This window comes from Pleurodeles waltl, chromosome 4_2 (assembly GCF_031143425.1).
Source record: "Pleurodeles waltl isolate 20211129_DDA chromosome 4_2, aPleWal1.hap1.20221129, whole genome shotgun sequence".
Classification (NCBI taxonomy): domain Eukaryota; kingdom Metazoa; phylum Chordata; class Amphibia; order Caudata; family Salamandridae; genus Pleurodeles; species Pleurodeles waltl.
In genome coordinates, this window is record NC_090443.1 from 868,657,066 (window position 1) to 868,670,337 (window position 13,272).

General features: G+C 40.3%; 1 protein-coding gene across 1 annotated transcript in view; it reads left to right on the forward strand.

Annotated features, from left to right (window-relative positions):
• TMEM59 (transmembrane protein 59) overlaps positions 1-13,272 on the forward strand; it is a 131,818-nt gene that overhangs the window by 43,111 nt on the left and 75,435 nt on the right. Inside the window, exons 2-3 of the mRNA XM_069232638.1 lie at positions 2,761-2,866; positions 5,866-5,960. Coding sequence (XP_069088739.1) covers positions 2,761-2,866; positions 5,866-5,960 — 201 coding nt within the window. The remainder of the gene's footprint in view (positions 1-2,760; positions 2,867-5,865; positions 5,961-13,272) is intronic.

Consider the following 13,272-nt stretch of genomic DNA (forward strand, 5'->3'; position numbering starts at 1 on the left):
CTGGTAACTTGTGCAATCAGAAGCTATATACACAACAACCACAAAAAATCATCTTTCACTGAAGGAACACTTTTCTTTTTTAAGATGGCTTTCACAGACTAGCAGTCAGGCACTGCCTAAGGCATATTTATACCCCTCACAGATTAACAGCTAAGGTCAATAGGTCCGATTTGCTGTAACATAAATAGAGTAAGGTTATGGATGGATGGGTGGGTGGGAGATTGAAAGCAAGTAAAGGTCAGTAGATGGAAGAATAGATGTATGAGTGTAAGAATGAATTACTTACTGCATGGCAGATATGTGTTGTTCTATTAAACATAGTACTTTTAGAAACAATTTAATACAGTCTTGCTAATATGAGTACAGCCTCGTTTGGATGTGCCTTTGCAATAAGTTACATCTGTGTTTTTAACCTTGGGGCACATAGTAACAATCCATAGTATTGCAGGATAATTCTGTTGACTCTTGGGACACATGTCATTGGCAAAAGTAATAGGCCTGACATAAATAAATGAAAATAGCATTACTGCATGCCTGTGTTTGCATACTTTAAGTTTAGAACATTAAAGCCAGACCAATAGCTTTTGACAATGCTTGTTGTAAACCTGCTCTTGGGACCCTGAATTAATTTATGTGCTTTGGTACAAGCCTGTTTCAGTTTGTATGGTGAGGTTTTGTGCTTACAAGTTTTTGGTACTGTTGCATGCAAATCACAGCCACAAGGGCTAAGACCCAGTTGTCAGTCTCACAGAGGGCTGCCAAAAAAAAACTAGGCAGAGGCAGACGCATATACAGATGGTTAATCTTTATCCTTATTCATGACATTTTTGCGTTGTTGACTGGTAAGAGTAGAACAATACTGTAGTAAAGCTATAGGCAACTGAGAATACCTGAAGCCTTCACCATTGGGTCACATTGGCTTTCATGTCAAATGAAGGAAAAATTGACACCTGGAACATAAATGGTGTAGAATTGTTAAGGGTGGTACCTCATCCCAAGAAGGTGTAAGCACCATCTGCTTTCTTTTTGTTGATATCATATTTAGCTGCCCTCTACAAACTACTTGCACATAGGAAGTGTTTACTTTGCAAGGATAGACCTGACGGAACAAGAAGTTAGTTTATTATTGACTGAGCTGTGCAGTATCTTGTTTCAGTTCTGCTAGAGCCTCTTAGATCAAGCGATGACTTCAGGATCACTGCACCTGTATATTCAAATGCACAAAGGGAGTCATTTTGTCGTACCATTGGAGTGTGCCAGTACTTGTGGCCCTGAGACTCCAGTTGTTATTAAATGCTAGGCCTGGATACTCGTTAATAACTTCTAGATCCAAAGACTAGGAGCTCTCAGAAATGTGAATACAACATATTTGTCATTTACTTCCTGTTGGAAATTTGCCCTTTCTGCACAGTCATCCTGGATTTGCTGCCTTTTTGCCAAACCCTATTTGTGCTGAATATATAGCTGAGTACACTTTATGCCTGCTAACCAGCTGTAAAGTGCTTTTGATCCTCCATTCAACTTTATAGAATTGGTATAACCACAACAACGTTAAACTGCATTTTAGTGTTGGATGTGGGAGGACATTGAAATTACCATAGTACAATCCCCATACACATTCTAACCATCCGAGCCTGAATTGAGTGTGGCCTAAGACTTCGGGCATCTTGAAAATACCCAAAGTGGGTAGGGTTTACCCTGTGAACATTTACATTATTGATTAAGGCTCTCCAGGAGTAATTCCTACCCACTAGCTCGTTTCAAGCATATAAGTTCCATCTCCGCACACCCCCTCCGAACACTTTCTGGACCTTAGGAAGATCAGAAGATGGCTGAAACCGCTGTCTGTAACCTGAGAAGCACTATACCTGCTCTCTTTCTTGTACCTAGCAGAAAGGAGTGGACTCCCTTTGAGAGGTTTATGCTGTGATGTGTTTTTTTTGTTTTTCTCAAAGCATTTGATTTATCCAGATTAATTCACAGGATACTTTGTAGATTACTGGAGGATCTCCATATGACCATTTTCAATAAGTTATGTAGTCTCATCTCCATGAGCTGCCTTGTTGATACTGGTTATGTTGCCTGAAGAGATATAAGGTAATACATATAGAATTGTTCCATATGATGACATGTAAAGTTATATGAATTTCTGGAATGTTTGTGTCTGTGGATCCTTTTTGTCACATATGTTCATTCTGTCCTGACTATGGCCTATTGCAAATATTACAGTTGAAGGCCTACATGTCAATATATTTGGGTCCATTGTCTTGTGACTGGTATACTTCACTCCTCTTAGCAGTGTGTTCCGCTTAGTTGGTATCTGTCTATGTATATATTGAGTTTGTCTGTTTTAATGTGTGTTTGGACTTCGTGCTCTACTTTTTAAATCAAAGTACACATTTTTGGAGTAAATGTAGTTTATACTGAAATTGATTGTTTGGATCTCTTCACTTTAATTACTTTTCTTTCTTTTTCTGTATTTTCTAAAGCTATGTTTATATACTGCTTGTGTGATGTTTCTTTGAATGAGGTTCTTTTAGAAGCACAGTATTGTTATAATTATATAAACATTACAGTTACATTGGTAAACTGCAGGCATACCCTTCCTGCTCAGCTTCAGGTAGGCAGCAGTGATCCACTTCATAATTTCAAATTCCAGAATCTTTATTATGGGGGAACGGGGTCTTGCTATGATATTTTGTCACTATTGTGCCAAAGTAGAAGTTTGTTAACTATGTACTCTTTCTTTTGATTCTTCAGGCAGATGAGTTGTATGCATGTCAAAGGGGCTGTCGTTTGTTTTCTATATGCCAGTTTGTGGACGATGGAAACAATTTGAATCAAACCAAGCTTGAATGTGAATCAGGTAAGGTTTTTTTCCATTAGTTTGAAATGTAAGATTGCTAATCTATTTTTATTTTTTTGCATATAATTAATTATGGCTCCTAGTTTCGCTCTTTCACTGATTTTTACAAAGACATACACACAGTGAACCCTCTATTTCCCTCATTGCATTGATATATTTTAATATGAATAAAAAGTAATTTATCATTTTTAATGACTCTCAATGCTATCAGTTATGACTGCCGAACCAACAGTTCTTCAGTATAGGAGATTGCAGAGTTTATAAAAAGAGAGTAGATTTCCTTATGTAACGTAAACAGCTGCAGATGTACATTTGTTTCTACTATATTATTCCTGTTTTGATACAAGGGTATTGATGCATCGTAAATACCATTAAAACATATCAGACATTCCTGTACAGGTGTACATTAATTGGTTAAATTAAAGTGGAAATATACTAGTTGCAGCCCCCGACCCCCTAACACTTTTTTTTTTATGACAAACCAAAAAGAAATGAGTAATCATAGATACAATGAACAAAAAATATATATTGGGCAATGTGGGAAAATCTATAAAAGAGATACCCTGCTGCTTGGAAGTTCTTGAAGCAATAGAGCTGTATGTACTAGTGCATATAAATGAAACAGTCACAATACATTGAGATGCGATTAGCCAGTGTAATAAAAAATAACTCAGCTATCCGAATAAGCATGTTTCCAGTTTTCTAGTTGGAAGTCATCATAATGAAAGTGGAATGCGTTGACAGCACATTGGAACATGCCGTCCTTTTTGTTTTTTCCAGTGGACTCCACTTGAGCGAACTCCTACAGACTACAATTAATTATTATTTCCTTTCTTGGACTGGGTGGATAGTAGGATTAATCCAGACCCAAGTGATGCTAAACCTAAGGCTTACCCCAACCCAAGTGGCAAAGTATAAGCCTTACCACACCCTAAGTCCCAACTTTAAGCTTAGCCCCAACACCTAGCCTTCTTGTGTTTGTGTTGTATTTTTTGGTAAGGAGAATGTTTATAAGGTTATAGGTTGTAAATCATCTACACGGTTCCACATTGTTGGAACCCATGAATATGCTTTATACTCTGCAGCTTGCTCAGAACAATACAATGTTTCAAATTGAAATGGTCCTCAGTGGCACTGAAGTGCACTGAATGAGGCATTTGTGATACTCAACACTGGATGTTTAGCATGTGGATCGCAGAACTGGGAGAGGAAGGAGTGTTGCATATTCTGATTGAGGTGGATTTCTCTTAGAGCCATGCATGTGATGGAAAAGGAAGAAGTATTAGTGTTTTTGACTGAGTTGAATTAGTTCTCATTATTGGAGTAGTACTGCATGTTGCAGACAATGATTCCTATTCAGTAGTTTTCTTCCCAGTGCGACAATAACATAGAGTGCTATAGGTTATGATTGATGTGAATTGTTGGAGCTATTTGTATGTTTTTCAGTATGTATTAGGATGGTAGCTTTTAAGCTGGTCAGGATTTAGGCGAATTGACAGAGCTGTTTGATTGTCTCACTTTTGCGTGGCAGTGCTGCAGGCCAGGATTCAAGTGTATAAATAGGGATGGTTTTTGGTCTTAATCTTGAAATATTGCTGGGGTTGTTGCAGGTCAGAATAGAGGAACATGTATACATTTATGGGATCCTGTTCTGGAGTAACACTAAATGGGATGTGCCTGCAGTTTGCCAGTCCCAACCCCTTTGTTTTGGTCGGAGGCGTGGATTGAGAGAGAGTCTGAGGGGAGGCTTTATGCATTGTGTGAGGTTGTTATACTATGTATGATCCTCTCCGTTTCAGAGGGTAGTCAGTCTGAGATTTATGTTTGCACATGAGGCAGTGCCTTGTCCTTGTAGGCATTTGGCAACTTTCATGATCCTTATGCCTCTGCTTGCGTCTAAACCCTAAATATAAACTGAAATGCAACACCTAGCATGAGCCAGAAATCCAAAGGCTGCCTAAACATACCCAAGCCCCTATTTTAAACTCTAAGTCCCAGTTTACCTTTAACAACTCTAATCATATTCCCTAAATTTAAAGTCCTCATGCTAAAACTCCAGCACTACACCAAAGATATAAACACTAAAACTAATCTTGAAGCAGAAATCCAAACATTATACAGTAAAATAAATAAGAAAAATAGCCCCTTAAGAATTTGTGGTTTTTACATATTAGTGCCAAGTCTGTCAGTAGGTTAGTGTAATCATGTGTGACAAATATTATGCACAGATTTCACTTTGTCATCATTTAGTAAATAAAAAGTAAGTGCACCCATTACTGCTTTCATATCAGTTATGAATTTAGTTATAATAAGGTGGTGCTAAACAATTGCACTTGATTATGAGGAAGGGCTACCACCTATACACAAAATCTAAAACTTTGTCAGTTTGACATGTGGTGTTCAGGTTTTTGACAACACATAATGCGTAGGGCAAAAGATATATTCAAAGATAGTTTGAAGAAACTAGAAAAAGTTAAGACATACAAAATGCTTGGGGAAAGAGGAAGGTGGAGCAGAAGCAGTCACATGCATGTGCCGCCATTTTCCCTCTTTTGTATGTTAATTGTGTGGATTGCACCAGCACTGATCTGGTTTACTTAGACATTGTCCTAAATCCCTATGGTTTACTAAACTCCAGTTTCTAGCCCCTTTGTTGTTCAACCCAAGCAAGTAGCACATGGTTGGAGCACCCACACATGCACCCATATGTCAGAGGCGCAGCAGTGGAATGTGTGGCTGTGAGTTGTTAGCAGTGAATTACCTAATGTCTTCATTTGGCAGCATGGTGCTGGGGAAGGGAGTAAGGTGAGAGTTGGACGCTAGATCATTTGGGCCTAAAGATCTGTGTACTGGGAACTTCTGTCTTAAGCCCCATATCCTCCCCAAACTTTCAAATATTTGCTGTGTTTGAAATCCTCCTACAGTTGAAGGTTTGGGAGAGTGTACAGGGGAGCTTATTTTATGCTTAGAATTAGTCAAATATCTTCTGTTATTTTCAGCCTGCTTGGAAGCCTATTCTCATCCTGATGAACAGTATGCTTGCCATCTTGGATGCCAGAATCAACTGCCATTTGCTGAAATGAGGCAGGAGCAAGTAAGTTTTTCACACCCTTTTAAGTTATTCTTTTTACTTTGTCGTCGTATACACTCTCACTTTCTTTCTTGCCTACAAGAGCTACCTTGAACAACCTGCAGTGTATTTTTAACAATGCACTGAGTAAGACATTTCCGTAAGGACAAAGGCGGCATAGAGTTTAAAAATCAGGAGGACCTATATGAATGAGGATTCAGTCTGTGTCTAGTGTTCATTGGAGGGCTGGGGTCATGTGGAGACTCCGATTATTAACTTGGACAGCAACAGTGAGAAGGATAATGCCTATTTGTGAAAGTCTCATCCCAAGGGATGTGGTATAGCCAGTGGACACACAGCCTATTAAGCAGTAATATATTTCTAAGGGTCTTAGCCAAATTTAACTCAACTAACCGTATTATTGTGGCAGGTAAAGTCTCCAGGCTTCACCGCCCTGCCTGGTCCCCTTAAATGGGCACCAAACAAGACATTTTTAAGTACGCCTAATTGTGTGCCTTTGGTTAGCAGGGCCAAAAAGGTATATCACAGTGTAATCAATCATTACCATGTCAAGTAAGGGCCAACTGTATACACTAATATGTCAGTAGGCACCAGCATCCTGAAAATGGAGCAGTGTTGTTACTTGAATCTACTGCTAAAGCAAGTGAAGCAGTACACAATGTTATATAAATACCTGCATACAAAAAGGTAACTGGAGCTACGCCTTGCAGTCCTAACACTCCAGAACATGACAAATAACTCCTTTCGCTCCACGTGGCATGAGTTCTAGTCAGCGGTTGAGTCATGTAAAAATTATTTGTTTTATAGCATGTAAGCAGACCTCACTTTCTCTTTGCCAACTACAGACTAATCAGTATCAGCCAACTTTTTTTGTTTCTACAGACAGTCGCCCCCTATTTTTTCTTACTTACTCCATCCGCTCGCTTTTCATTTGTGCAAATTCTGCAAAGCAGGCCTTCCAGCACTATGTTGAGCTATTACATCATTCGTCTCCTGTTTCTGTGGTTGTGAGGTGTTAGTAGTGGACTGTTCCAATGCCTCTTGGAACATTTCTGAGGCTGGTTCCTGGAACCTCTGTTTTAAATTCCCGTGATGGCGATAAGCGTGGTAGGCAGTTCCAAGGGACCTTATCAAAAATGCTTTTTATAAACCATAAGTCATAGAACAAGAATCCTTTTCTTTTCAATTTTGTTTCCAGAGCAAAATCAGCCACAATATAAATGTTTTGATTTTTGAAGATCGTGATCCCTTTTTCTTCCAGACTGTGGAAATCGCCTTTGTTGCATGCTGGTGGCTTTGGAAGCTGGACATCACAGGCCTTGGAGAGTCTGGCTTTATCATGGCCCTGTAGTTGGTCCTGAGTTGATTTTGAGTGGGGTCAGCTTCAGTATGAATTATGTCTGGAAAGCACCACATCATCCAGTTCTAGTCTTTCAGATATGCTAGTGAATCACAAGTTGTTCTGGCAATTTCTATATTCCAGGTCAATTATTTTTCTGTCTTGGTTCCATAGCTCCTGACCCAAGTCAGGGCTTTTGTATATTCGGTTGAGGTTGTCTGCTATTGTTCCAAATCTGATGTCTGCTGAGTTTAAGCAGGTGTAAAAGGACACCACATATGTTCACATCTGTAGGAGATGCGGCCCTATCTTCATGGACTGGCCCAGTAATTTTAATTGATGTGCACTCCATTAGCAGCGTCTGTAGGAAGCTGGCTGTCTACGTAGTCTACCAATGTAGGGATGGACCATACAGATAGTGCAGGCGACCCTTATTGGTTTACAGGGCTTCAATAAATAATTCCAAATGCTCTCTTTGTGGTAGTGTGGACGAGCAGTTTAGGCTTATCATAGGATAGTGTTAAGCATTTGTTGAACACAGTCAATAAATGAGACAAACACTCAAGAAACTCAAGACCAATTTAGAAAAATAACATCAATTTTCATATTAATTTAGACACCAAGATGTTCGACCAGGCAAGTCATTTTCGAGTTGACGATATTTAAAAATAGAGAAAATACAGCTGTCAGATTTGAGGCATGAGTCTCGAACGCGCTATTGTTATCCTATGGGAGAAACATACACTGCATAGAGTCACTTGCAAACGACTTGCAGGACTGTTCATCTGGACTTAAGGTAAGTAGGGGGGCCAAGGTCCAAGAATCTGCTGGAATCCACAAAATTCCTACCACCCAGCATTGCCCCACCTATACCGTTAAAAGCTCTGCCCTACTTGTGTAGCTGGGCCTAGTGCCAGCATCCGGAACGGATCCAGCCTTGGTCAATAGGAGTCTCCATGCAAGGGTTCCCATTGTCCTTTGTTTGATCCATTCCTGTTGCAGCACTAGGCCCAGCAACACAAGGGGGGGGGGCAGCATTTTCATTGGCACAGGTGGGGCAATGCTGGGTGGTACGACATTTGTGGATTCATGCTATTTAGGAACTTTCCATCACAGAAATGTGCAGAAAATGTGTTTTTTGGTCAAAGTTTGAAATTTACAAGGGTCTCTAGATACAAAGTGTGATGAGTCACAGAGGTCAGCCCACCCTGGCTACGCCTAGGTTTCTAGTTTTCAAAAATGTACAGGTTGGCTAGGTATTCCCAGGTGCTGGCTGAGCTAGAGTCCAAATCTAGAGCTACCCACATTGGAAAAAGAGGGTCAGTTTTCGTTTGAAAAATGTGCTGCATACATGTTGTGTTTTGGGCCAAATCCTGTCGCTGGCACTAGGTCTACCCACACAAGCGAGGTACCATTTTTATCAGGAGACTTAGGGACATGGCGGGTGGAAGGAAGTTTGTGGCTCCCCGCACAGTTCAGATCCACCACAGAAATGTGAGGAAAATATGTTTTTTTTTTTTTTTTGTTCTTTTTTTTTGTCAACGTTTGAGGCTTGCAAGGGTTTGTGGGTGGAAAAAAATGTGGTGAGAGCCACTCGAGTCAGCCCACCTTGGATACCCCTAGGTCTAGTTTCAAAAAATGTACATGTTGGCTACGTTACCAAGGTGCCAGTTGAGCTAGGGTCCAAATTCTAGAGCTACCGAAATTGGAAAAAGAAGGTCCGTTTTGGGTGGAAAAATACACAGCTTCCATGTTGCATTGTGGGCTTTTTCCTGTCATAGGGATTAGGCGTACCCTCATGTCAGGTGCCATTTTTATCGGGAGATTTGTAGGAGCATAGAATAGTAGAACATTTGTTATTACCAATCAGATTTCGCTGCATTTGTACCTTGCAAATTTAAGCCAGTGTATATGAAATATGACATTTTGAAAAGTACCTTCCAAATCATACACTAATATGGGTACTTACAAATTCAGAGATGTAGAAATAGCCACTGCTCCTAAACTTGATATCTTGTGTCCATTTTAGAAATAAATATGTTTCTTTCATACCTATTTTTCAATCTGCCTATTTCGCTATAGGAATTGGTCTGTACTCCATACTCAATTGAAAACCCTTTGTGTGGTGCAGCTCAGTTGTTTGCTCTGGGTAGCTTGGTTTCTCGGAGAACCTACAAACCCTATATCCCCACAACCAGAAGGGTCTAGCCAGCGTAATGGTATCTTGCTTTTGTCAATCGGCCATTGTGGCAAAAAGATGAAAATCTCACAAATACCCATTTTTCCCTACCGATTTTCAATATTTCTTTATTTCAACAGTTATTTTCCTGGAGAAAACCTTAAAGGATCCACACATATGACCCACTGATGAATTCAGAATCTTGTCTACTTTTCAGGAAGCTTTTCGGTACCACCCCTGGGTTTCTCACTGGTTTTCACCACAAACTGGAAGTAGGTTGAGAGCACAAACATGTGGAAAATAGGCTACCTTTTAGACAAATGCCAAAACTGTGGTACAAAATTAGTTTTTTTTTCCAGTCAACTCTGCGTGTTCGTGAAAGCTGGGAAGATGGTGACTTTAGTACAGCAAACCGTTTGTGGATGCCATTTTCAGGGAAAAAAGACACTTTTACCTGGAGCATTTTTCCCACTTCTTTTTTTTTTTTTTTTCAAATCCTCAACATCCCTGCCTATTTTCACCATCCTCTTCCCCCCCACCCCCCCACCCAGGGAATCCACAAACCATGGGTAGCTTTAGAATCTCTGGGGGAAAAAAGGCTGCAAATTTGGTGTGGATAGTTCATGTGGACACAACGTTATGGAAGCCTAAGCACAAACTACCCGAAGTAGCCAAAAAAGGGCTCAGCACGGTGGTCAGGTGGGAGGCCTAGGAGGTAAAGTGTTAAGACTAGGTGTTTGATACCAAACACCATAGGTTTCTATACAGCCATCATGTAGCTGGGGGACTCATAGTGACCAGTACATATACTTGAGATGGCTCCCTGTTCATTTGTTCCATCTGGTAATTGAACTAGACAGCACAGGGGCATATCTGCTCATGCAGCTATGCCTCACATGTAATATAATTCACCGTGCCTAAGGGCTGTAGGGCCTGTTGTAGGGGTGTCTTACATATATGAAATGCAATGACTTGGGCATGGCACACAATGAGTGCACCATGTCCTCACACATAGTTTGCACCATGTCACACAGCCTGCAATGCCAGTCTGCATGCAATTTACATCGGGGGTCCCTTAGGATGGTATAATATATTTTGCAGCCTTAAGGGACCCTCTTTAGTCGCATGCCCTAGGTACCAGGGGGAATTTACTAGGGACTTAAACGGGTACTAACGGGTGCCAATTGTACACAATGAGACCATTTAATCTTTTTTTTTAGGGAAAGAACACTGGCACTGGGGCCTGGTTAGTAGGGACCCAGTGCACATTGTTGAAAAACATCAGTACACGTGCAAAAATTGAAGGTGACCATGACGAAGGGGGAATGTTCCTACAGTGTCTTGATGTCTGATTTATGAGGATTCTTGATTGGAGTGGCTATTTACGCTTTTCCCATTACAGTATCTGTGCAAAGAAGTCTGGATTTGAACATATGGAGATGCAGATGTAGATGGCAAACTGGCAGTATCCGTTGTGCCTATTAGGAATCTCTGAAATTGGGACAAGTATGCTTTAAATGAGAATCAACAGAGCAAAATGTATTTTACTCTTAAACATTTTTAAAAGTATAACTGCACCCTGTGGGGCTATGCATATCAGGTCACAATAGGGAATGGATATTTTCAGTATGGTCGGTGATGCCACGTAAATGGAGAACACTCATAAATTCCTACATGTTGAGGGCTAGACAGATAATGCAAAGTGTCATTTATGTAATTATGTGAGGTAATTTAGTAATCCTTTACTTCACGTAAAAACATACAGGGTATATACAGGACGTATGTTCTATTCATACTTATTGAAACGGTGGACAAAAGCAGGTGTCCCTTAAATTGTGTGCTGGGTTGTAAATGATATAGCACCTTAATTCTTTATTTATCTGTCCCCAGTAGGTGATGGTGAACAGGTAATTGAATGAGGTGGGGGGTGGGGGCAGGACAGCTGGTGATTCAAGTTGCATAGTAATGTCCTCTATAACTCCTCTGTGTGCAGACATTATGGCCCTGGGGTTAAATTCTAATATGCGCAGACTAATTCCTACATTAGTAGGAACATCGGGGGTGGGGAGGGGTGGTAGGGTGCATGGTGAACTGCAAGTAAGGATCACTTATGATCCTTTACCTCCCACTTACTCTATCACTTATCAACGGCTCCTCCCGTCACCGGTCTACTTCAGTGTCTGTGAAAGCCTTCCGATTTCTTCCTCCAGATTTTGCATCCAGTTTTCATTTATGACATACAGTGGTGTTGGATTTCCATAGGCGGTGGTGCCCTTCCCTCACTACTGCATCAAGTTAAGCTCAAAATGTTGGGACCTTGCAGCAGTTCACCACACCCTGCATTCCAGGGGTGTCAGGCAGGCTCCAGCTTCACAACTCCACAGAAACAGATCTATGTCCACAAGTAAACTGAGATGAGGCAGCATGATGAAAAAAAGGCCGCAGTAGGAGTCTGCCATTATGATTGCAGGCAAGCTATACCTCCATCATGTTTGTATTGCGTTAAGAAATGTATGCATTTTGTTTAAAAAAAAAACAAAATATGAATTTGAATTGAGAATTTTTTATGCTTCATAAATGAATATTTAATCGTAGAACCACATCCCTCACTGAAAGGATCTGCTTCTGTACTTGTCCTTAATGGATATTGGTTGAGAAGTACCAAATGTATTTTACAGATAGTTTTTGTATGTAATCTGAATGTCATGCTGTATGGATTAAACACCAGCCCCGTTGTTCAGTACGGCACATAACTACATTTTATTTGACTGTTTAAGGGGTGCATCATCTTGGAGCAAAGTGATGTGCTGCTTTTGTTTTAGAAATTTGTCTTGAAAATGGGTCTGTGGAAAAGTCTAGGCAAAAACCCCACAGTAACCAGAAAAGTAGAATTGTATTTAACCTTTCCAGATTTAGTTATATGTGCCTACTATTTATCCAAGAAGGTTCTGTGAAATGTACTTGTGGATTCCTCAAGATAAAAGCTAAATTATATTATTGGTATGCAATAGAATCTTCAGTATAATGAACCAATGTGAAGCATACTTTGAGAATGTGGATCATTAGTTGAGGTGGTTGGAAGGCCTCACCAAGTAATAATGCCACTATTTTGCAATGTGTCCATTTATGCTACTCTAATTTAAACCTTAGCTCAGTCCTGTGTAGCTGTGGAACAGAGGGGTCAGGTTTATCTCTAAGGAAACACATGTAAATCATTTACCAGTACTAAATCAGTAAATGGGTAGAAAACATAACAGAATACAAATTGCACACCAATTAAAAAAAAATATATATATACATTTTTAAATATGAACCAAAATGACAAAAGTCTGATGAAGGTAACCAGAGTTATGATTTGTCATTGTGTGTCATAAATCGCTGCAATTCATTCAAAGTTATATAATACACTGCTTTTTTACTTATAGCGGTAGTCTCTGAACCTCGAACTTGGGAGCCGGAGGAAGGGGGTGGGGGTCAAAGTCAGACTTTCCAGCAGAGCACAATGGAGTGCCTGTCAGATGCAGGGGCCTGGCGGGTCTCAATGAAGCTTTTTACCATAGCACTTATAAACCTTTCTGGTTCTTGTCCTCGTCGACTGGGATCATCTGCAGGGTCCCCTGCAGTTTGTATCCAGCATTAGGATTGCCAGCAGCAGACAGGTGAAGTCCAGCCATCCGGTGAGAGCCTTGGTTCTCTATTTAAGTTTGAGGCTACCACAAACCAGTAAAACTTTGAACAGCGACAGTTTGAGCTTTGTTGCTCAGGGAGGCCTCAATGACGACAGGAAACTGAGTAGC